Below are 25,741 nucleotides of genomic sequence, written 5' to 3' on the forward strand. Positions count from 1 at the left end.
AGTGGGGAATGATGACGGTGGAAAATATAAAATTGTGTCGTTATCTTTAGTAACGACTGAATAAAAGTGTTGGTTAAATTTATCTGCGAGTGCCAGTTTTTCCAGCGTGGACGATCTGGTGTCGCTGCGGGGCGTGCGCGAAAAAAGTTCCAAAATCGATTAGGGTTGTGATTGATAAGTTTAGGCAATGTTTTATTGAAATATATATGCTTCGCAAGCTTCGTCTTTAACTTGAGCTCGTCGGCAGCGCGGTAGAGTTGCGATTTTTTTTTGTACTTTCACCGTTCTTTTTCATGTTAAGGCGCAAGCGTTTTATTCTGCGCTTCACGTGAATTATATCGCGTGTCATCTAAGGATTTTGTTTGTTTGATTTATTACTTTTTTTTCGGGATCTAATGACGCATGCCGTGCGAAATAATACTCTTGAAATGAAGCCAGAGAACACTGTCGTGAACAGAACTATCGTTGGCAATTTGATAAAATTCTTGGTGTTCGTGCGCTGAACAGGTTAGTATGGCGGAATCAGTCTTTTTCAAAATTAGGGACGATAATTTCAATAGTTTTGGCTGTTGCAGTGCATCCGAGGGGCTGCTGGCATTTTGGTATGTTCTGGTCTGAAATACCGTTTATGATCTCCGAGTTGAGTAGATCAAAGGAAAAGTTGTCACTCATGAATATTAAGTCTAGGATTTTATCGCGTGTTCCTTGTGTTCGCGTGGGAGAGCTTACAACTTGATGAAGCCCGAAATTTAGCATCAAATCAATGAGCGAATTTGATGAGAGTCAAGTGTGGTGCATGGTATTTCAGTCAATATCAGGTAAATTGAAGTCTCCCATCAGAATAACTCGGTTGCTAGCATGCTTCTACATAAACTTCTGTACAGTAATAACACTTTCGGGACCAGAATGAGGACGTCTGCAAAAGCAACCAGTAAGTATAGCAAAATCATCGCACATAATCCTGCAGAACACAGCCTCGACAGCTAGAACGTCGGACATCAATACAAAGGGTAAGGACTTCTTAATAAGCAGTGCTATGCCACAGCCTCGAATTGGTCGATCTTTACAGATAACTGAGTAATTTAGCGGTGCTATTTCGTGAATGTATATTTCTGGTGAAAGCCATATTTCAGTAATAACAACAATGTCAGGGTTCGAGTAACAGGTTTTCTAATGATTCAGTTTTATTTACAATAATTCTCGCGTTCAGATTTAGCAGTGTTATTTCTGTGAATGTTCGTGGCTTCGAGTTACTGGTCGACTTCTTTCGGCGTTTTTTTCAAACTGCGACTCTCACGTCTCTTTCGTCATCCCAGACAAACATTCTGTCGTTTATGTATAGTTTATCAAAGAATAGGGATAATTTTTTACCTTTCTCACGGTTTGATTTAGTGCTTTCCCAGAGTTTTCTTCTCTTTTCCCGCACCCTACGACTGAAGTATTACCTATAGAGTACTTAGTGTTCTTGAATTTGTACTTTTTCTTCAGTATCGCATGATTGGTTACTTGAGTCACGTAGCTTTAGTATGACCCGTCTGTTTTTATCTTTATTCGGCCTGCCTTAGCGATGTATTCGTTCGATGGTAACTGGCTCCAAGTCAAGGGTATCCTTGGTGATTGTTTGATTGACGCTGTATTCTAATCTAGAGCTGTTTTCGCCCTCAACCTCGGCAAGTCCGTAAACAATAAAATTTCATCTTCTGCTGTGGTTTTCTCAATCATCAACCCTGCTTTCTAATCTTTTAAAAGCTTTTTCAAACTGCAATATGTCCTTTTCTCATGATATTACGTTTTACCTAGAGCGGAAATGTACCGCTGCAGTAAGCCCTGATACTTAAGATGTTTCGATGGCGGCAATAAGTTGTTTAGCTATATTGCTTTATTGCTAAGCGCATGACCGTAGATAGTCATCGTGAGACGGGCTCTGTCGACTTTCTTTAAATGGCAACCCCGGCTAGTTCTCGATGTCCACTGTTCTTAATAAAATTCTGAATGTACTTTCTCCTTTGAACCCTGATTATCTGGGACAAACAATATGGCTGCTAATCATTCAGCTTTCCTGAAAATGACTTTGAAAGATTGGCCGGTGTTCCCGACTCATGACTTTTTACTGGCCACCCTACGTTTGTGACGTCAGAGTCTACACCGCGACTGTCGCTGAACTCGTCGCTGAAATTGACGCTGTCTAGTTCGGAAAATCTGTAAAAGCTCTCTGTGTCGCCAAGGGACATCATCAGCTTCGCTTCTTTGGCCTTAGCGTCACTTGTACTGCGTGTTATGCGTGTTTACATTATGGTTGTGCAGGATCTGACATCAACGATTTATCGTGACGTCACTCAAAGCAGCTACCCGCTTCGGTTTTGGTATCTCGCGGATTGGTTAGTTAATGTTATTGACGAATTGCCAACAAATTTGAACCACCCCACTGGTGACAGGACTGTCAATGCCATTTGAAAATTATAATACCAAATATGGTTAACAAACGCCATAGGTGCCTTTTAACAAAACGCCCTTTTAATACACTGAAGCTCCGAAATTGCTGGAACACCCATGCATCTTATCGCAACCCTTGGAGACCAATATCTCGAAGCTAACGCCATCCTCAGCATGAATTGGTTCCAATTGTAAATGATTTTCGAAGTCAAGGCTGCAATTCGAAGAACGCAATATGTGCCGTAAAGTAAATGGTTGACAGGCATATTCCTGAAACACTTTAATTGTCACAGTATTGATTGTGCTTTCTTGTGCAAATAATTTCTGCCTCTGATGGTAACCTATCTCAAGGAGCAGATTTGCGCTGATGCCACGGGTGACTTGGAAGTAGGAGAGAGGTACTCGGCGGCAAATACGCACTGTACATGGCGCCTTTCGCAGGATGAAATACGGCCTAGTGCTGAATTACTTCAATGTTAATCGCAATATAGTCGGCATCCACCGTGTGATGAGTTCTGCAGGAATTTATTCTTTGTCATTATTCGTCGTGACCGCGTCGTCATTCCGTCATGCACACAGCCAATCTTTCTGTACGAGTGTCATAACAAAGCGTGCCTAAGCTGGAGGCAGTTTATCCAGCAAAATCCGAAGCAATGACAGTTGCTGTTTAACTACCAGAGATTCTAAATAAAAGTGTATTCGACGATAAGGCGTGTCGCTAGATTGCCGGGGTGCTGCTGGCATTACCATTACGGTCATCTGGATACGTGTGCTGCCGGAATTTTTCTATGCGGTTACCATTATTGGGAACTTCAAGCCCCTTCAGGCGACTATCTGCCTTTGTAACAGTTTTCCCGCCAACTTGGGTCACATTGTAGTCCGTGGTCTCATTGGTACAGGATCGAACGGCCGTATCCAGGGAACGGAGTTAGAAAATAATTGCTGAAGCATAAGCATTTCGACTTGTTGTTTCATTACTTTAGCGAAAACAAAGAAAGTTAACACGACGTGAGAAAGGGACAGACAACGGCGCTGACTAACAACAAAGGTTTATTCTCTCAAGAAGCCTCCATATGTACCACTTTGCAAAGAAAACAGGAAAAAATGTCAAGGACGCATGCGTGAAAAAAAACGTGATGGAATCGCTCCGATAAATACATTCTTCGGAAGGATTGAAATTGAAGGAAAGCTTACACAAGGTATGCCACTCTTATGGATGTGTCGAATTTCGGTCGCTGCGCATGTTTCATTGGCCATGTGTGACTAGGTGGTGCCACCTCTTCAATGAGCCTCTCTCGCACAAACTTAGCATACTGGGTACGTGCCACCGGGTATGTGTCGCTGTTCAATAAAGCTCTTTGACGTCAACTTGTGTGACTGGGTATGTCCCACTAAATTTGTACAAGTATTCAATCACAAAAACAGGCCTTTGAGATTTATCCGGTGCTGGGCGTAATAGAATCCGTGTAATAAATATTCAGAAAATTTTGTCGGAATGTGCATTATCACGCTGTAGTGGCGGGGACGAAAAACGAAGCGCGAAAATTTTGAGGCATGAATTTAACTATTCATTCGGCGAACATCAGTCCGCAAAAAAGACGACCCTGAAAGATCGACGGAGCAATAAGCACGATCGTCGAACGTCAGATGCGTCGGCTATTTATGCTTGACTCATCGAAAGTTCCTGCGCGATCGCTGGGGCTCGCACGAGTTCTATTCACTATTCGCGTCCCCCACGCAATACGATTATACAAGGTTCGGCGACAACACAAACGACAGATGGAATCGGCTACAACAATCGCAGATGTTCTGACGCGTGCAGGCAAGTCTTTCACCGAGCGATAATGTTTACCATCAGATAGCTGAGGAAAATCGGTCACCGACAAAGGATAAACAAATAGACGTGTCAGTATTCAGACACTTGTCACGTATGAACTTCGCGGCGGTGCCGCTGGATGACGCGGCCTGTCTAGAGCGTCTCTAGTGTGTGGAGGTAAATCCAGGCCCGAATACCGACGTCAAAGCTTTAATCATGGGAATGAAAGTGACACTCCAAGCCTCAATAGATGACATTTCATCCTCTCAGTTGTCGCTTGAAAAAACTGTTAGGGCAAAATTTGTCGAGGTGAGTGAGACACTTAGCTCCATTGCAAAATAGACAGAACAAATTGCTGGTTTGTGGTAGGAGGTCGAACTGGAATGACTTGGAGGACCGAAATCAACGCAGAAACTTATTTATCTTTGGCCATCCTGAGGTTGAAGGTGAGAACCTTGTCAGCTTAAAGAAACAAATACTTGATGTATGTATTCTGTGCGACACTTGGTGACACTACTACCACTGTTGAAAGGGTAGATAGGTTGATCCAAAAGTAGGAACGATAAACCTGGGCCGGTCATACTTAGCTTTTTCAACTACAAGTAAAAAAATGTTAGTATTGAAAAACTGCTCCAAGCTTAAACATTCCAAGCTGTCTATCAATCATGACTATTGTAACGCTACATTAAACAATGCTCTTACTTATGACGGTTTGGTAAATAATTTAAACCCCAGGCCATGAAAATTTCACTTGAGTACAACCGGCTGCAGGTGGACGACATGACCTATGTGTGGGATGACGATACATCGTACAGTTAGACTGGCCAAAGCCTAAGCAATCTTCCCCCTGACCACAAACGAAGGATCTGCGCTGATCTTGCTTAATGCAAGAAGTCTTACAAATAAAACTGATAAACAAGCAGACGTTCTCTTCCTATCTGACGCTCATATTCTGGGTGCAACGGAAACATGGCTTACAGAGCATATCAAAAATGCGCAAACAATCCTCCCATCCCACAACATATTGAGACGTAACCATAATGGACGAGGAGGAGGCATTGCAATTGTAAGAAAGAAAGCTTTACACTGCGTCAAACTTGAGGCCATTTCGGACCACGAAAGCTTTGGTGCGAAATCACCTATGGAAGTGTTTGTACTCTTTTCGCTGTAGTTTACAGGGCGCCAAAAATCCTGTGTCCTATATTTAATCTGCGGTTTGCTGCTTAGAGTGCATGTGCAGACCCAACCACAAGCTTGTGCTCACAGGCGACTTCAATTTACCGGGCATTGATTGAAATACCCTTACCATTCTGAGACCTGTAGATAGCGATATTGCGCGCCTTCTTCGTGACTCCTTGTTTTATCATGACTTCAAGCAGACTGGAAGTCTATCAACATGTATCACGGCAGCGGTAACAGTCCACGCTTGACTTTGCGTTTGTAAAACGTATTTTCGAAAACTACAAGTTTAGTATCACAGATGGTATTGCCGATCACAAGCTTGTGCACGTGAACCGTCGAGTCGATAGCAATGACTGGAAACGTTCAGTTCAAACCTCTCATGAATTATTATTGCAAACGGTAAATCCATCCTTGACAGCTTGAATTTTTCTTTGGTGAACTTGAGAATGGTGGAGAGGTCTTGTACCTCTGGGATAAATTTAAAACTTTAGTTCTGTCACGGATAAAGCAGTTCGTTTCTATTTGCCACAAGCCAAGAAAACAGCTCAACCTGTGAATTATTCGCGACATTATTCATTTGAAGCAGCGCATTGCACGACAGAGAAAGAAAAGGATTGTGATGACCTCAGATATGGCTGCTATCACACAGTAATTGCGAATGAAGCTTACTAACGCACGTAGAGCATTCTATGGACGACCCCTTGATAATTTCCTGAAGGAATCCCCTTAAAGATTCTGGCGCCTCTTGTCAGACATTAGCCAAAATTTCCAACAGCTAAAACTAAGCGGTCGCATAAGCTCTCCTAATAGCATTGTACATTAATTCATTAGTACATTTCACAACGTTTTCACTAGGCCGAAGTCAGTAAACTTGCGATCTGTAAACGTAAGTCAGCAGATAGTCTCACCCACCATACCTGACATTGCTATTAGCCATGAAGGCATAATTTGTCTCCAATTAAACATTAAAGAAAAGAAATCATGTGGCACTGACGGAATACGAAATGATTTCCTGAAGCGGTACCCCGAGGGGCTGTCACATTGCCTTTATGTTATTCTGTTGGCATGACTTCATCAAAGCTCCCTACCAAACGACTGGCTAACAGCTAAAGTGGTTGCGCTGTTTAAATCAGGGCACAGATTGCACGCTAGTAATCACAGACCCATTTCATTTATAAGCACGTGCTGTAACCTTATTGGACATATCATAGTCCACCGCATAACCAGTCATCTTGAATCAATAAATTTCTTTGTTAATTATGTGCATGTTTTTGCAAAGATGCCTCAACAATTACGCAACTGCTCTTTTTTATTCACGACTTTCTGTCCTCCATAGATAAGCGTGAACAAATTGACGCTGTTTTTTTATCGAAAGCATTCGACCTAGATGCAGGTATTCATGAAAATTTGGTTCTTTGGCTTCAAGCCTTCTGTCAAACCGCACCCAGTATGTGAGGTGCGCATGCGTCAATTCTGAGGAGCTGCACATATTATCGAGTGATCCGCAGGAGTCCGCAGTCGGACCCTTGTTGTTTTTGATATATCTTAATGATATTCTTAAAAATATGGTTGGCTGTGTTGTCGTTAAACTATTTGCAGACGATTGTCTAATCTACAATGTCATCAAAGATGTCAAATGCCAGAACCTACTCAATGAGGAGCTGTCTCAACTTGGGGAATGGTGCGAATGGCGTGGGATGCAAATCAGCATTCAGAAAACAGCTTCTGTGTCAATCACGAGGGGGAAAATATCCGTTGTCCCGCTCCTGTAACATTGGATATCAGTTTATTCATTCAGTCTCATCTGTGAAGTACTTAGACTTAACATTTAGAACTAACCTTTGTTGGGACGAGCACATTAATAACATTTCTGCTAAAGCATTTGCTAAACTCTGCTTCGTGCGCAGGAAACTAAAGAGAGCCCCATCAACTGGGAAATCGGAAGCATACCGCTGACTTGTTCGCCCTGTTCTATAGTACGGTTCTATTGCGTGGGACCCTCACTTCACAAAAAAAAAACATTGTGAAGCTGAAAAACGAGAAGGGGGTTAACCGGGAGGCCCGATTTTAATTAGTCATGTCATAAGAAGGCAAGAAACACTGCTATTGTCAAGGTGAAGCACGTTCAACGTCTCGCTACCAGATTTATTTTACACGATTATCGCATGTCCCCTTCCGTCACCAACGTGTTAAACAAGCTTAATCTAGAACCCTTGCATGTGCAGCAATAGATCGCCAGGCTAAAGCGAACAAGTTTTGGAGGCATGCCATAATGACCTCTCTGCCGGGCACTTAGGCTTCAGCCGAACACTAGAACACATACGCCAGAAACACTAGTGGCCCGGCTATTTCCTTCTGTTCAGCACTTCCTGAAAGTCTGTCGTGATTGTGAGATGCGTAAAGTACCAACAGTCAAGCCCGCGAGCCTGATCCAACGTCTGGACCCGCCTCTAGAGCTGTTTAAATAATTGTGGAGTGGACCTGCTAGGTCCATTCCCTATTTTGTCCTCGGAAGACAAATGGATAATTGTCGCGACCAAGTATGCAGTCCATTACGCCGGGAGCAAAGGCGCTCGCCGGGCAACCGCTGCTTTAGTCAACAAATTTTCCGTCCACGTCTTTGTGCAGCGTCATGGTGTGCCCGACGTCCTCATTATTGGTCGCGCTGCAGCACTTCTGATTTAATACAAGACGTCGTCACGTTGGCGCACAGGAACCATCGGAAGACCATGGCTTATCACCCCAAGCTAATGAATTGTGGGAGCGCCTAAACAAAACACCGGTCATATGCTTTCTATGTACGTTGATGTAGAGCTCAAGAAATGGGACGATATTTTGCCATACGTGACGCTTGCCTATAATACAGCTGTGCAGTAGACCATTCAGCTTACCCCATTTGAAACACGGACAAAGACAGACAAAACACAGCGCACGTGTTTGGTCCTTCTTCTTTGTACGTGTTTTTAGGGAGCGCTGTAAGTAATAGTAATGCACTAGTACAGACTCGCCCAAGCAGTTACCGTACTATCCCATTTGAGCTTGTCCATCGACGTCGCGTCACGGCACTTTTAGGCGCCGGGCTCCCAGTAGACGGCGCCACCGCGACAAGCGACAGCGCTGAAGACTTCAACCAGGAAGCCGAGGAAGTTCGTCAGCTTGCTCGTAACAGCATCCACAGCCAGCAGAGTAGAGACGCCCGTCGTCACAAACAGGGCCGACTGAATGTCGAAAAAAACCCAGGACGCTTTGTGTGGGTGTGGACGCCTGTCCGCCAAAGTAGGCTTTCAGCTAAATTATTGCTATGATACTCTGGCCCATACGAGGATATGCACAGCCTTGGTGATGTGAATTGCAAGGCTGTGACCGTGAAGCGTTGATCCTCGTTTCAGCCGACGACGTCGCCGTCACCAAGTTGTCCAAGTAGTATGTATGAAGCCGTACTACGCCAGTGAGTGACTCTCCCCCTTCGCCATCCTGCGCAGTGCTGTGATTGTTATTTGCTTTCGGTGACCACCCTTGTGTATACTGCTGTCCTATACCTTTGCGCACCCTATCTTAACCATCTGTACTGGTCCACCGGGGAGGTCGCTTTTGATCAGAGAGATAGACGCGAGACAGGCTGGCTCCGGCGGTCGCCGGCTGCTTGAACGAGAACGAGCAAATGCCTAGTGGTACGCACGCTCTCCGAGGGTCGGTAATTATAGCAAGATGACTGTTTTGCCAAGGCGTCACTTTATTTATTTATTTATTTGCTTATCTATTTGTTTATTTGTTTGTTAATTTCTTAATTTTTGCCTACTGTCAACCCCAAATTGTGTTATCACAGGGGTGGGTGCAATTAAAGAAACAAGGAACAAGTTACGGATTAGTAAACATTATGCTATAATAAGGGTGCAAATTATTTATGTATGAGCACGTCAAGCATCTAAGCATCACGTGTGTCTAGCTAACGCTACCAGCAAGCATGGTAAAATCAAGCAAATAAAACAAACAACATATTCATGAATGCAAGTTATGCAACAAAGAGCATATTTAAAGCGTGAAATATCACTAATTACGTCAGTTAGGAGGCATTATAGACAGCAGGCAAGCCTTGGAAATTTCAGGACTGTCCGCTGCATTGCACTTCTGTTCTCTTCTGCAGGCCATTAGCGCCCTACTTGGAGGCAAAAGTAAAAGTAAAAAGTGCTGTTATTGCATAAGAATTCCTCAAGAGTGAGTGGGTGCTGTGACGGGTGATTATGGTGAGGCTTTTATTGATGAACTCTTCGGAGTCATTCTTAAGTTAATTGTGCAGAAGTATGTATAGGAACTTCAAGCAATGTAGCTCCGATCAGCTAGATAGAGGGTAAAACTCTGCGCGAAGCAAAAGTTCAGTAGCCGCACCTGTGCGTCAGTATGGGGTATAGATAAATCGCACAGCTTCTTGCTGCACACTTTGGATTGTGGCTACGTGGGTAGCTGCATAGGGAAACCATGCAGTGTTAACATATCCAAATAATGGACGCATAAGCCAGACATAAAGCAAAAGCTTTATCATTGTGGGCGAGTTATTCGAGGCACATTAAAGGAAAAAAAGCTTGTTCATGCTTTTTTTTGCTACATACACGCGTGCATTGTTCCGCTTAAGTCGGGTGTGATAATGACACCCAGCGATCAGTATTCAGTAACAGGTCTTAGCGCCGTGCTATCAGAACCATAAGTAAACTTAAGCTGATTTTTTTCTTTGGAACTGTCGTAGAACTTATAGCTTCTTCGTTAACGATCATGTTCAAATCGTGACACCAATGAAAAACTTTAGGTGCACGTTAAGGAACCCCAGGTGGTTGAAATTTCCGGAGTCCTCCACTAATTGGGGTCCACCACTACGTGGTCATAGTCTTCTGGCGGTGTGTGGCTATTATAAAAAAACATTATGGGGTTTACGTGCGAAAACAACTTTCTGATTATGGGGCACGCCGTAGTGGGGGACTCCGGAAATTTTGACCGCCTGAGGTTCCGTAACGTGCACATAAATCTAAGTATAGCCCACCGTGGTTGTTCAGTGGCTATGGTGTTAGGCTGTTGAACTGGAAGTCGAGGAATCGAATCCAGGGCACGGCGGCCGCATTTCGATGGGGGCGAAATGCGAAAACACCCGTGTACTTAGATTTAGGTGCACGTTAAGGAACCCCAGTTGGTCGAAATTTTCGGAGTCCTCCACTACGGCGTGCCTCATAATCAGAAAGTAGATTTGGCATGTAAAACGCCATAATTTAATTTTTTAATTTAAATCATAGCATACGGGTTTTCTCGCATTTCGCCCCCATAGAAATGCGGCCGCCGTTGCCGGCATTCGACACCCCGACCTCGTGCTTAGCAGCCCAACACCATAGCCACTAAGCAGCCATGGCGGGTGTGGTTATTATCAACAGTGAAGACAGACTGAAAGTATTCGTTGAATGAATCTGCTTTAAGTTTGCGGCCCAGGGATGACATTGGGACACTAAACTTTTGGTTTATGTTCAAGTAGTGCCAAGATTTATTAGGCGAAGTTTTGATAAAGTTGTGTAAAGCAGTGCTGTAGAAATGTTCTTTTGCACTCAGGGCTGCGTTTTTAAGTTGCATATTTAGTGAATTGGAGGCGAGATAGGCAATTAGGAATTGTACGAATTTTACTGCGCTGTCTAAGTCTTTGAACCTCGCGTTTAATTTGAATAATTTCAACTGTTACACAGGAACTCTGCTTGCTTCCAACTTTTTTTTAACTGTGAGTACGAAACTTTCAATGCATTGCATAACAATATATTCAATACAAAGCCAGGCCCTGACAATACTTCACTGTTTATCAAGACATAGATGGGACAAATTCTCGCATTCATGAACAAGGTCAGTCATGATAACATCATCATTATTAGCGCTAATGCGCAGACACGTTTTTCAGTATAGTATGATCGTGCGAGGTTAAAGGCAACTTACACAGCATTAAGTCGTGGTCTGATAGAGCTTGAAGTGTTTGTATTGTCGAGCTTCAAAAGACTAGCGCAAAATAGCAGGGACAAAGACAGAGAAGACGACAAGACGAGCGCTAAACATCAACTGGTTTTTACTGCGAGCGAAGGTACATATATACATTTCGGTGGTGCATGCGCACACAGGGTTAAAACAGTACAAGCACATTCTAATCAAAATGTGGAACTAAGGTTCACACATGAAGGGCCAATGAACGGGTGTCTCCAATTCCTCGAGTTGTGTTTGTACTCTGGCGCAGGGCCCATCTGCTGGTCGTACCAGCCACGCACAAAAAAGGAAACTCTAGCAAATAATTCGGCTCACTGAAAATTGGTTAAGAGGGGCATTACAAAAAATTGCCTGCGTGGTGCTCTCGAAAAGTCGTGCCACCATAAAATTGAGGTTAGCATGCAGATGCAAGTGCTCTGGTTGCAGAACGCCGGTTTTTCGAAAGATATCGTGACGGCTGCGGCGGAATGCTTCCTGAAAGAAATCAAAGCAGCTGGACGCCCTGCCGTAGCAGCCGAAAAAAGCTGCAAGAAGCTGACGCGCACAGCTATACCGTACGTGCACCAGCTATCGCACCGGCTGAGAAAAGTTAGACTTCTCCAACTACCCCGGTCATGTGCTAATTGTCGCCACGTTATGTCTGCAAACTTCTTAATATTACCCGCCCACCTAACTTCCTGCCGCCATCTGATACGCTTCCCTTCTCTTCGAATCAAGTCTGTAACCCTTAATGACCATCAGCTATCTGTCCTCCTCAATACATGTCTTGCCCAAGCCCCCCCCCCATTTCTTTGTCTTGATTTCAACTAAGATGTCATTAACTCGCGTTTGTTCCCCCACCCAATCTGCTCTCTTTACACGCATCATTCTTCTTTCCATAGCTCGTTGCGTCGTCCTCAATTTAAGTAGAACCCTTTTCGTAAGTCTCCAGGTCTCTGCCCCGTAGGTGAGTACTGGTAAGACACGGCGGTTATACACTTGTCTCATGGGGGATAATGGCAACCTGCTGTTCATGATCTGACAACGCCTGCCAAACGCGTGCCAGCACATTCTTATTCTTCTGATTATTTCAGTCTTATGATCCGGATCCGCGGTCACTACATGCCCTAAGTACGTGCATTCCCTTACCATTTCCATTGCCTCGATATCTATCGTAAACTGCCGGTAAACATTACTTTATTTTTCTGCAGATTAATTTTTAGACCCACACTTCTGCTTTGCCTCTCCAGGCCAGTGAGCATGCATTGCAATTGGTCCCATGAGTTAGTAAGCCAGGCATTATCATCAGCGAATCGCAAGTTACTAAGGTATTCTCCATTAACTCTTATCCCCAATTCTTCCCAATCCAGGTCTCTTAATTCCTTCTGTAAACACGGTGTGTAAAGCATTGGAGAGATCGTATCTCCCTGTTTGACGCCTTTCTTTATAGGGATTTTGTTGATTTCTTTATGGAGGACTACGATGGCTGTGGAGCCGCTATAGATATCGTTCATTATTTTTACATACGGCTCGTCTACACCCTTATTCCGTAATGCCTCCATGACTGCTGAGGTTTAGACTGAATCAAACGGTTTCTCGTAATCAATGAAAGATATATATAAGGGTTGGTTATATTCCGCACATTTCTCCATCACCTGATTGATAGTGTGAATATGGTCTATTGTTGAGTAGCCTTTACGGAATCCTGCCTGGTCCTTTGGTTGACAAAAGTCTAATGTGTTGCTGATTCTATTTGCGATTACTTTATTAAATACTTTCTAGGCAACAGACAGTAAGCTGATCGGTGTATTATTTTTCAAGTCTTTGGCGTCCCCTTTCTTATGGACTTGGATTATGTTATCGTTCTTCCAAGATTCCGGTACGCTCGAGGTCATGAGGCATTGCGTATACAGGGTGGCCAGTTTCTCTAGAACAATCTGTCCACAATCCTTTAACAAATCTGCTGTTACCTGATCCTCCCCAGCTGCCTTCCCCCTTTGCATATCTCCCAAGGCTTTCTTTACTTCTTCCGGCGTTGCCTATGGGATTTCGAATTCGTCTAGACTACTCTCTCTTCCTTTATCGCCGTGGGTGCCACTGGTCCTGTGTAAATCTCTATAGAACTCCTCAGCCACTTGAACTATCTCATCCATATTAGTAATGATATTGCCGGCTTTGTCTCCTAACGCATACATGTGATTCTTGCCTATTCCTAGTTTCTTCATCACTGATTTTAGACTTCCTCCATTCCTGAGAGCTTGTTCAATTCTACCATATTATACTTCCTTATGCCAGCTGTCTTACGCTTGTTGATTGATTTGGAAAGTTCTGCCAGTTCTATTCTAGCTGTAGGATTAGAGGCTTTCATACATAGGCGTCCCTTAATCAGATCTTTCGTCTCCTGCGATAGCTTACTGATATCCTGTCTAACGAAGTTAACACCGACTTGTATTGCACACTCCTTAATGATGCCCATAAGATTGTCGTTCATTGCTTCAACACTAAGGTCCTCTTTTTGAGTTAAAGCACAATACCTGTTCTGTAGCTTGATCCAGAATTCCTCTATTTTCCCTCTTACTGCTAACTCATTGGTCGGCTTCTTATGTACCAGTTTCTTCCGTTCCCTCCTCAAATCTTGGCTAACTCGAGTTCTTACCGTCCTACGGTCAATACAGCGCACCTTGCCGAGCACATTCACATTTTTGATGATGCCGAGGTTAGCGCAGAATAGGAAATATATTTCATTTCTAGTTTCGCCATTCGGGCTCCTCCACGTCCAATTTGGTTTATCCCGCTTGCGGAAGAAGGTATTCCTTATCCGCATATTATTCCGCTCTTTAAACTGTACTAATAACTCACCCCTGCGATTCCTAGAACCTATGCCACATTCCCCTACTGACTTGTCTCCAGCCTGCGTCTTGCCCACCTTGGCATTGAACTCGCCCATCATTTTAGTGTATTTTGTTTTGACATTACCCATCGCCGATTCCACGTCTTCATAGAAGCTTTCGACTTCCTGGTCATCATAACTGGATATAGGGGCGTAGACCTGTACGACCTTCAATTTGTACCTCTTAATAAGTTTCACAACCACACCTGCCACCCTCTCATTAATGCTATAGAATAGCTGTATGTTACCAGCTATATTCTTATTAATCAGGAATCCGACTCCTAATTCTCGTCTCTCCGCTAAGCCCCGGTAGCACAGGACGTGCCCGCTTTTAGCACTGTATATGCTTTTGTTCTCCTAACCTCACTGAGCGCTATTATATCCCATTCACTGCCCGCTAATTCATCCAATAGCACTGCTAGACTCGCCTCACTAAATAACATTCTAGCGTTAAACGTTGCCAGGTTCAGATTCAAATGGCGACCAAAGTCCACAAGAAATATATAATGAAGTTATGTATTACATTTCCGGCCTTAAGGGATTTCCAGTTTACGCCCGGTAGATTAATGTCAGCAACCATAACAACCTCCGCGCCGGAAGTATGCATAAGCATGTAGGCGAACAACGGGTCCAGATGCATTGCATCGGTATTTGAAGGCCTGTAGACAGCTCCAGCGTGAGCAGCGCTATCGGTTAAGTCTATGTTGCTCCCTACAGCATCAGTACCTGAGACGTGCGGCATGACGGAGTATACTATAGTTTGTTAGGAATAATTGCCACAGCTGCCTGCCGATTATTTATCCCTGCGAATAACTGCATAGCCAGGTGGGACAATTACACGGTCAGGGATACCAGGGTGGAACCATATCTCTGAGGTGGTAACTATGTCAGGTTCAAAATTTGGCAAGGTAGCTTCAAGTTAAAGTACTTTACTTACCAGACTGCGTGCACTACAGTTAAGAAAGGTAATCTATTTTTACGTCTAGTGACTCGGGTGTTCAGTTGTGGTGCTTGGATGTTTGTTTCTGTTTCAACAATGCCATTTCGGCTGTTGCCCCAGGCATACAGCCGTCCATTTATTCACACCTTATCGTAGCTGAGGAATACTTTTTCTTTTGGGTTTCGATTTAGTTTTGTTCGGTTCCAGATTTGTTTCCTGACGTCGCGAACGGCACTGAAAAATCTTCACTGATAAAAAAGTGAGCCTTCTTTTTTATTTGGGACACTCCTTGAATATGCTAATCTTATCGCAGTAATCGAATAGTTTCATGATTACCGGTCTGCTTTTTGATGAATTTGTCTTGTTTTCCAAGTCGGTGGAGCTTCTCGATTCCTGTAACTTTAAGACCTAGGAATCCCTCGAAGACGATATTTTTAGTAGATTGGAGCTATGTTTCAGCAGGCTGGTTCACTACCTTCTGTATACCATGTACTATGATGTTAGGTCGACGACTTCTGTTCTCAAGTCCATCAATTATTTTTGCAATAGCTGCAAGGTTTTTCACAAGCTCAGTAACTCTTTGTGCAAGCGGAAACTTTCTTTCCGAACCCAGTGAATTTTTCGTGTTTCTTGCCAGTCGCGCTTAGTTTCAGGTTAGTGACAGATCAATCCATCTTAATTTCTTGAATATCATCAGCGATAGCCTTCAGATGATCGGCAACTTCATGTTAACTTCGTGACAATATAACTGTTTTTTGGGGGCTCCCAGACAAAAAAGGAATACGTCGTACAGTGTCATTCCATGGAAAATGTTACAACAGATGATATATTCTGGTCTTGCTATATTTTTAGAATCCCATTATGTTTTTCTTACAACTAACCAGCATTGTTGTCATTTCTTCAACCTATTCACTGAGCACCCTCTGCAAAACAGGGAAGCCCATTACGAGTAGAAAGTGAGCACGACTGCAACATTTGACCGCAAGACCCCCACTAGCTGTAACGTAAATTAGACATGCGACGTTTCAATGCTCTGTTTCTAAACCGTTAATGAATGTAACCGGCGTATTTGCTCACGCATATCCTGTACTTTACGAACCGCGCAACCTCTCCAGCACGCGCTAAACATTTCACGTACTCCATTGCGGCTGCGTCTGATACAGCCTACCCAATATTTTTTTTATCTAGCCAATATGAAAGAATCCTCTATACGCACTTGAATTTACAGGCACCTAGGTTGCGCAGATTTAGAGGAAAATGCCAGTGAAAAGTTATCTCGTCCCTTTCGCAGTAATGGCACACTCTAAGGAAACAAGCACCGTCGCGGATGGATTGAATGTCGAATCACCCGTTTTGCACACCTACTTTCACTGATATTTTAATGGGTGTACTCATTAGAACACCCTTAGCCTACCCTTTCACTTATTTCAGCCTGCTAGAAGGGTGTTTGTGCAAAACATACGGCTTACAGATTTCAAGGGTGCTCAGTAAAAGCAAGTAAAAAGCCCTACAGATGTATTTTCCTGCGTTTCGCGCAATGTGATTGTTCGAGGAACTCTTCTGACAAGAATAGGTACGGATGTCGTCCTGCTGCTTCATGTATATAGCATCCTCAGTAGTGGAGAGGCCAAGCTGCTTTTTGTTTATTTCCTACACTGCCTCTAGCATTTTACCGTTCATCAGCAGCAGCCTAGTTACGCCCACTGCAGGGCAAAGGCCACTCCCATACTTCTCCAACTACCCCGGTCATGTACTAATTGTGGCCATGTTGTCCCTACAAACGTCTTAATGTCATCCGCCCACCTAACCTTCTGCCGCCCCCTGCTACGCTTCCCTTCCCTTGGAATCCAGTCCGTAACCCTTAATTACCATCGGTTATCTTCCCTCCTCATTACATGTCCGGCCCATGCCCATTTCTTTCCCAATCTGCTCTTTTCTGCTCTTAACGTTACACCCATCATTCTTCTTTCCATAGCTCGTTGCGTCGTCCTCAATTTCAGCAGAACCCTTTTCGTAAGCCTCCAGGTTTCTGCCCCATATGTGAGTACTGGTAACACACAACTGTTATACACTTTCCTTTTGAGGGATAGTGGCAACCTGCTATTCATGATTTGAGAATGCCTGCCAAACGCACCCCAGCCCATTCTTATTCCTCTGGTTATTTCAGTCTCATGATCCGGATCCGTGGTCACTACCTGCCCTTAGTAGATGTATTCCCTTACCACTTCCAGTGCCTCGCTACCTATCGTAAACTGCTGTTCTTTTCCGAGACTGTTAAACATTGCTTTAGTTTTCTGCAGATTAATTTTCAAACCCACCCTTCTGCTTTGCCTCTCCAGGTCAGTGAGCATGCATTGCAATTGGTCTCCTGAGTTAATAAGCAAGGCAATATCATCAGCGAATCGCAAGTTGCTAAGGTATTCTCCATCAACTTTTATCCCCAATTCTTCCCACTCCAGGTCTCTGAATACCTCCTGTAAACATGCTGTGAATAGCATTGGAGAGATCGTATCTCCCTGTCTGACGCCTTTCTTTATTGGGATTTTGTTGCTTTCTTTGTGGAGGACTACGGTGGCTGTGGAGCCGCAATAGATATCTTCCAGTATTTTTACATATGGCTCATCTACACCCTGATTCCGTAATGCCTCCATGACTGCTGAGGTTTCGACTGAATCAAACGCTTTCTCGTAATCAATGAACTCTATATGTAAGGGTTGGTTATATTCTGCACATTTCTCTATTACTTGATTGATAGTGTGAATATAGTCCGTTGAGTAGCCTTTACGGAATCCTGCCTGGTCCTTTGGTTGACAGAAATCTAAGGTGTTCCTGATTCTATTTGCGATTGCCTTAGTAAATACTTTGTAGGCAACGGACAGTAAGCTGATCGGTCTATAAGTTTTCAAGTCTTTGGCGTCCCCTTTCTTACGGATTAGGATTATGTTAGCGTTCTTCCGAGATTCTGGTACGTTCGAGGTCATGAGGCATTGTGTATATAGGGCGGCCAATCTTTCTAGGACAGTGTTCCCACCATCCTTCAACAAATCTGCTGTTACCTGATCCTCCCCAGCTGCCTTCCCCCTTTGCATAATTCCTAAGGCTTTCTTTACTTCTTCTGGCGTTACCTGTGGGATTTCGAATTCCTCTAGGCTATTCTCTCTTCCACTATCGTCGTGGGTTCCACTGGTACTGTATAAATCTCTATAGAACTCCTCAGCCACTTGAACTATCTCATCCATATTAGTAACGATATTGCCGGCTTTGTCTCTTAACGCACACATCTGATTCTTGCCTATTTCTTGTTTCTTCTTCACTGCTTTTAGGCTTCCTCCGTTCCTCAGAGCCTGTTAAATTCTATCCATATTATAGTTCCTTATGTCTGCTGTCTTACGATTGTTGATTAACTTAGAAAGTTCTGCCAGTTCTATTAACCTAGTTTAAATTGTTTCAGCTCGATGCTGCTTCATGGATCAGCTGTCAAGTGTCAAATATTCATAGCGCCTCCATCAATTGTATTTCTTCCGGCACACATTCTTCTTGGTGCAGCATTTGCACTGGCGCACTGTTAATCGCAATAAGCCTTGCACTGTTTCATGCAGTGTCAGTTGCAATAACCATTCCCTGTTAATACAAGCGGAGCAAACGACTACCGACAAGAACACAACATTTATTGCGGAGGCGGCGCACCCCTGCCGTAAAGTGGGGCGACTATTTTGTCCTCCTCTCTCCTGCTTGCGTTTCAGAGTTTACTGGTAGCTTCGTCTAAATTTTTTCACCTTGTTGCTGGCTAATAGCTGAATTGAAGGGAGGGGCGTTTGTCTTTTATAGCAACTAGGTGCACAGCGCGCTCTTCAGACGCTGCAGTATTAAATGTGGAAGTGTCGCCGGATTGTACCTGTTATTGTGTGTTATTGTGTGTGGCTGTTATTGTGCTCCCCATTACATGACTGCTCACAATTCGTGGATGTTTTATTGTGTTAAACGTTACTGTCATAAACGCCAATAACGACAAAATGAAGGAGTGGCTGAGAGGTAACGCTTCCGTCAGGCAGTCTGTAAGTCAGAAATTGGAAACCCGCTGGCGTTCTGCGGAGCTTTTTTTTTTCCTTCGCTTTATTTTTTGTAAGCATCTCGGAAAAGAATTTGTGCCTTACCTCGGCGGACATCGGAAAGCTAGCGCAGGGATGCAATAAAGAGTATGCCTTAAAAACAAAACGTAGTCTGCATTATAGCGAAACGCCCATCATGAGAAAAGGTGCAATTTCAAAAATCACCCACTCATATGGGTGTCTTCGATAAAACACCCTTTTCTATTCTTCTAAGATGGTGAGGGATAGACACAACAAAACCTCTTAAAGGTTCAATTTTCCAAAGTTTGTTGGCTTGCTCTTCATTGATAGCAGAAATATTTCGTCCCGTGTTCACGCATAGAGAGATGAGCGTTGGTGACTTCAACTTGAATCGCTGGGCGAATGCTCGGAGCGCGTGCTGTATGTGGAACGAGGCAAAGTCAGTTTTACGTAGCTTTGGCAATGCGACGGACGTGACCCGTTGTTCAGATGTGCACTGATTAGCTTGGCATTGGCAGACCAGCAGGAAGTCATTACTAGGGAGGAAAATGTTGCCAACGACGTTGGGCTCCTGGAGTGAGGGTTCCACTCAAAACAGGGATCCTATTCCTCCCAGTGCCTGATGAAAATAGAGTTTCTTTCTGCATCTCATATTCTTTCTAAAGACTTCATTGTCATATGCTGCTGCATTTCAGATGACAAGCATCAGAGAGAGGATGTACATCGTGTCTCGCAATTACAATATCACCACCAGGAATCGCTGCCATTCGGCCATAAAGACGGCAGCTCTTCGCCACGATACAATTGTGGTTGCCCTGCGAACACATCTCGGAGGCGTCGATGGCCCTCCGTATGTATACGAGCTCTTCGTCACCAGCAATTCTAAATAATAAAATAGAAGTTGTGCAGACAAAACATGCATGTTGAAATCTGTGTGAAGCCAAGCTGTAGTCAAGCGGCGTTAACTAAATGCTACAGGACAAACGGCGACGCCGTTTGTCCTGTACAACCTGATCCAAAGTATGTGTTTGCCCAAAACAAACATTCCAGTTACAATGTCACACATTTTCCATGCTTATGCACTGAAGTGATTAGGAACTATGCCGAAATGCAACCAATTTAGGTGTATGCGCCTTGTCAGACGCCTAGGCAGCGACGTCATGGGCACGAAGCCGATGTGTGACGCTTATCGAGGGAAGAATGGCGACGGCAGGCACGACACATAGAACTACGACACATTTGTGTCGTGCATTATATACGTAAACACATATGTGTAAGACCCATACGAGCCGTAAATGTACATTTGGGCATTCTGTACGTCTTCTCTCACAGTGTCTCACATCCACGGACTCCGGAGCATTCGCCACATTTGGCAATACACCCAGCGTCATATACGGAATGGCTAAATTAAGTTAAATCAAGTGAATCAAGGCCGCGGTTGCTTAGTGGCTATGGTGGTCGGCTGCTGAGCACGAGGTCGCGGGATCGAGTCCCGGTCATGGCGGCCTCATTTCGATAGGGATGAAACACGAAAACACCGGTGGTACTTATATTTAGGTGTGCGTTAAAGAACCCCAGGTGGCCCAAACTTCCGGAGTCCCCCATCCCCCACTACGAAGTGCCTCATTATGAGATCGTGGTTTTGGTACGTAAAACCCATAATTTAATTAATGAATTAAGTGAATCAAGCTACTTGTACATTATATTACGCTATTTCATGAAGACTTCGTTCTATTTGAGAATTACCATGCGCCGGCATTATATGTGCAGGTTCTAAAGGAGAATTCATTTCTTAATTACCCAGATCAAAGATGCGCTTGTTGGCAATACTTTAGGGTTAGCATACAGGCGGTTGCAAGCTCGTTTGCTGGTTCTCGCATTCGGCGCACATATAACCTTTGTATACATCCACAAATACAACTTCGAACATACCGACCGACCCTGCAGCCGACAGCAGCACGCCGAATCAGAGACGGTGGTCGAACTGCGTTTCTGTATATTATATTCAGCAAACTCAAAACGATACGCAATACAAGAGAAGAGGATCCGAGGGGCTCCATTTTGGTAATCATGATCGCATAAAGCCAACAGACAGTGAAGCCGAGGAAAGCCTCGGTGAAATGAGTTGTAGTTGAAATTGAATGCCGAAAATAATGAATAAAAGGGAGAAGAAAGTGGACGAAAAGATAACTTCTCGCCGGTGGGAGCCGAACCCACCTAGCTCCGCGCATCACGCTTGCGTTGCGCTACCAGTTGTGCTGCACCCACGGTTATCAATCAATCCGGCCACTAACTTTGGTATTTATGTCTACTAGATCTAGCCCTAGACAGCGCCACTCAGAGCCACGGTGGGCGGATGGGGAACATCCTTTTTTGGCCACTGGCCTCAGGTACCACGTGATCTTAGGTGAGTAGGCTCGTGCTAATAAACCCTTGCATGCTTCCTAATCGTCATCGCGTAATGCTGAGGTTGTGGGTTAGGCTGCAATCGGCAACAAGTTATCTTTTCGTCTACTTTCATATTCCTTTTTGTCACTCTTTTCTACATTTTGATTTCAACTACGCCTACCTTCCCCGATATTTTCCTCGGCTTCATTGTCTGTTGGCTTTGTGGGGACATGATTAACAAAATCGAGCCCTTCGGTTCCCTTTTTCCTCTCGTTTATGCATAGCGAGGAGGGTCTCGAATGTGGCAGTCTTTATGTCATTAGGTAGCATGCGAGGGTTTATTAGCGACGAGCCTCATCACCTAAAGCTGCCTGCTATGTCACGCCATCGGGCACAAAGAATGATGCTCCACATCTGCCCACCATGACTCTGAGTGGCGCTAGCTAAAGCTCTCATGGCCACTTCCAGTAAACATAAATACCTAAGTTAGTGCAGGGATTCATAGCTGTTGCCGTAGCACAATTGGTAGTGCAACGCACGCATAATGCAGACGTTGTGGGTTGCCTTTCGTCCACCTTCATTTCCCTTTTCTTTTTCATCATTTCCTACATTTCAATAACAACTATAGCTAATTTGCTCGCTGCTTTCCTTCTCTTCATTGTACATTGACTTTGTGTGGTCATGATTTATGCAAAACAGGCATTCGAAAGCCACATTCAGCTTAAGGGGCAGCCTATGGCAGGTAACGCAAAACAACAAAGCGATAGATGTACATACGGCAAGCTTTTGTTATAACGAAGTCACTTTATTCGAAACAGTGTCGAGTTTTTCGTGATTCCGATTGCCGTGCATGCGTTTCAGACTAACTTAAATCAAGTGAAACAGCACCCATCACTGCTGTGAATGAAATGCGATGCGGAAAATTTGCGTAGGACGGCTCGGCGACGACCCATTGCTCTTATTTGCACCAACCTGGGGGGTTTTCTGTAAGAGCCTACCTAGCGGACATGTCCATTTATCCTGCTGCTAAAGGGCTGATTGGCTGGGGGTGACTGTCTTTTTTGTGACGCGTACCCCAGTCCAGCCAATCATAACTGCAGCAGAAGACGAAATGGACATGTCCACGAGGTGAGCTCTTACAGAAAGTTCTCATTCTTCAAGGTTCTTAGGCATTGCTTTCATTAACACTTTATTTTCTAACAGGCAAGAATCCAAGAGCGTGTTCACTACTTCGAGAACTGGAACACACAGGAGAGATAATGCAGTAATCTACAAGCTTCATCCACGTAAGTCACGTCCCATTACATGTTAGGGATTCGAACGTTGGAATAATGTCTAAGCTTTATTTAAAAAATCCCAGTTTCATCGAAAGCTGAAGCATTGATTGCAATACCAATGTATTAAACAGCTTCACAACGTAAGGCTCGTGGTTTATGGGCCGAATTAATTGCAGTAAAAATTCATTTACTACTAAATCATAAGCATGGTACCATCATCTCACTCGATCGCACGACCACTCGCTGTCAAAACGCCGGCCGGATAAATGGGCCCACATCATGGAGGGTGGGTTTCTGCTGCATTGCATCTCGGAAATTTGAGATTATTACGACGTTAAACACTAGGCGTATGCGAAAACAGCCAGCACGAAGTTACCGAGTAGCTCGGCTTGCTCTAAACCCTTGCACCCACCGCAGAATACCTCCATGATACAGCGCGAGGGCGGCGTGTGCGATCAGCCCTGCACACAGCCATGCGCAGCCACGGACGGACTAAAGAAGGAGACGCGCGCCCCCCTCCGGTAGTACGCACTTTATCATGTCACGGATGGATGGATGGATGGATGGATGGATGGATGGATGGATGGATGGATGGATGGATGGATGGATGGATGGATGGATGGATGGATGGATGGATGGATGGATGGATGGATGGATACTATGAGCGCCCCCTTTGGAATGGGACGGTGGGTTGCACCACCAAGCTTTTGTTATTAAACTGCCTAATGTCCTACCCATGTTAAAAAAGAACAAAGGAAAGAAAAAAATCTAAAATAATACCCATTGCGAAATTTTGCGAACCTCTACTGGAAACTTTGTTTTTGCACCCCTCCGTCGTTGGTCGTTTCCCAATGTTTCTTCCACCAGTCTTCCAATCACCTCTTACTTATCTCTATTGCGGAAAAGTTTACTTTCCCTCTGCTCTCGCTGAACCCAAGAGCTTCAAGGAGGCTCGAGGTGCCTAAATCGACCGCTGGCCAGATATCTTCACATTGTGATAACACTTGCTCCAGGGTTTCCCTGCGTTTGAAGCAACAAGCACATGCTTCTTCTTCCTTGTTGTATCTTGCTTTATACGCGCGTGCTCTAAGGCATGCTGATCTCGCTTCGAAAATCCGTGAACTTACGTTTGAGTTACTTTAAATTGTTTCCTTCCTGATGTTGTTTTTCCTCTTAAATAGTTACTCATGGCAGGTTTATTTTCTATTGCCGCAACCCATTAAGGTATCTCAGCCTATCCGATTTTCCGCTGGACGTTCTTTGTTGCCTTGTTGCTCCCCATACAGGTCTAAGCTTCCTAGTTCTTTTCCTGCACTGTGAATCAATGTTTTTCCTCTACAAATACCAGAACACTCTTCCAAGCCCATTTACTTTCTTCGATATTTATCAGTCGTTCTTGATAATCAATTTTACTGTGAGCTTCCCTCACTTCAAAACTCGGCCACCCCATATCACCTTGATAAGCTTAATTTGTGGTCTTGCCGTGAGCGCCCAATGCGATGTGTTCCACTGAGCTTAGGGTTCCGCCGAGTCGTGATTTTGCCCCTGATTTGAAGTAAACAACATCATTTCCAAAAATAAGTCCTGAAAGCATTACAACTTTCCACATGTCCCGGAGCACCTCCTGTCTATTGTATCCCCATAGCGTTCTGTGTTTCATTATGACCGCATTTCTCTTCCAGTTTGCTGATAATGTTATTTTCCTGTCTTTCCGTTTATCTATTGCCTTCGTTTATCCATATACCAAGGTATTTATATTCTATTACGCGAGGTATTTCCTGGCCCTGTATTGTCACTGCCTGTTCGCTGTTCTCATTGAGTACCACAGCACCCGATTTTACGGTGGGCGCGCGGCCACATGGTAGGCAATTTCACACGTTTTCCCTCACACCCACAGCCTGCAAGATGCAGCGCGCTATCTTATCGCACTTAGACGTTATACAGAGTATCACGACAAAGTTTACGGGGAAAATTTGCCTGGTGTGTCCATTTATTTTCTAGAGCATAAAAAGAAATGTGTTCTATCCTCAGGAAGAATATTTCACATTTCTGCTATGGACTGCCAGGAATTGGCAGCATGGGCAGGGTGTCACAACTAAATTATGCCAAGCTATAAAAAGTTCCCGCGGGCGATGTGACAATAGAACCAGCTTATTATTGTTCAGTGCCTGCTTGAGCCAAAACGTATTTTTTGGTGTGCTTAGATGATTACTTACAATGCTTACCAACTTTTGGCTTATTGCTTTTAACTCAATATCTTCAATGGAGAAGTTATGGAGCTATTCAAAAATATCGAAATAACTTTTCTCTGACTACAATTGTGTTTATTATAAGTTTTTGGACCGCAAGGACAGTATGCGATATCTTAAAACTACCACAAGAATAGACGCTGGCACGCAGCAATACCATGGCCCTCAAACGCCCTACCAATCAAAAAGCGATGCTACATGCAGAGCGAATATACATATAAACTGCACATGAAAATGAGAGGGCATCATGGCCGCACCTGTCGCCGCCATAACTTCAGCATTGGCCGTCGAAAACTTCCTCGCTCCTGACGTAATCGGTTAAGAGTAAAAGTGCCGACAGAGTTTCCGAAATTGTCATGTCCTAGTTATCCATGGCTTCAATCGCTTCATTGCTTCAACAGGCAAGATATCCAGGCAAAATTTGAAGTCAAGGTTATTGGGTTAAATTCACCTCCGTTGTCTAAATCCCACGGATGCGATTATTCTGAATGCGGCACCAATATTTTGTTGGTATCAG

General features: G+C 44.1%; 1 protein-coding gene across 1 annotated transcript in view; it reads left to right on the forward strand.

Moving 5' to 3' along the window:
* LOC142560862 (uncharacterized) overlaps window positions 1–25,741 on the forward strand; it is a 53,141-nt gene that overhangs the window by 14,976 nt on the left and 12,424 nt on the right. The window contains exons 2-3 of the mRNA XM_075673269.1: window positions 20,006–20,160; window positions 22,902–22,984. Of these exons, the coding sequence (XP_075529384.1) occupies window positions 20,006–20,160; window positions 22,902–22,984 (238 nt within the window). The remainder of the gene's footprint in view (window positions 1–20,005; window positions 20,161–22,901; window positions 22,985–25,741) is intronic.

Source organism: Dermacentor variabilis, chromosome 10 (genome assembly GCF_050947875.1).
Source record: "Dermacentor variabilis isolate Ectoservices chromosome 10, ASM5094787v1, whole genome shotgun sequence".
In the NCBI taxonomy this organism is placed as follows: Eukaryota; Metazoa; Arthropoda; class Arachnida; order Ixodida; family Ixodidae; genus Dermacentor; species Dermacentor variabilis.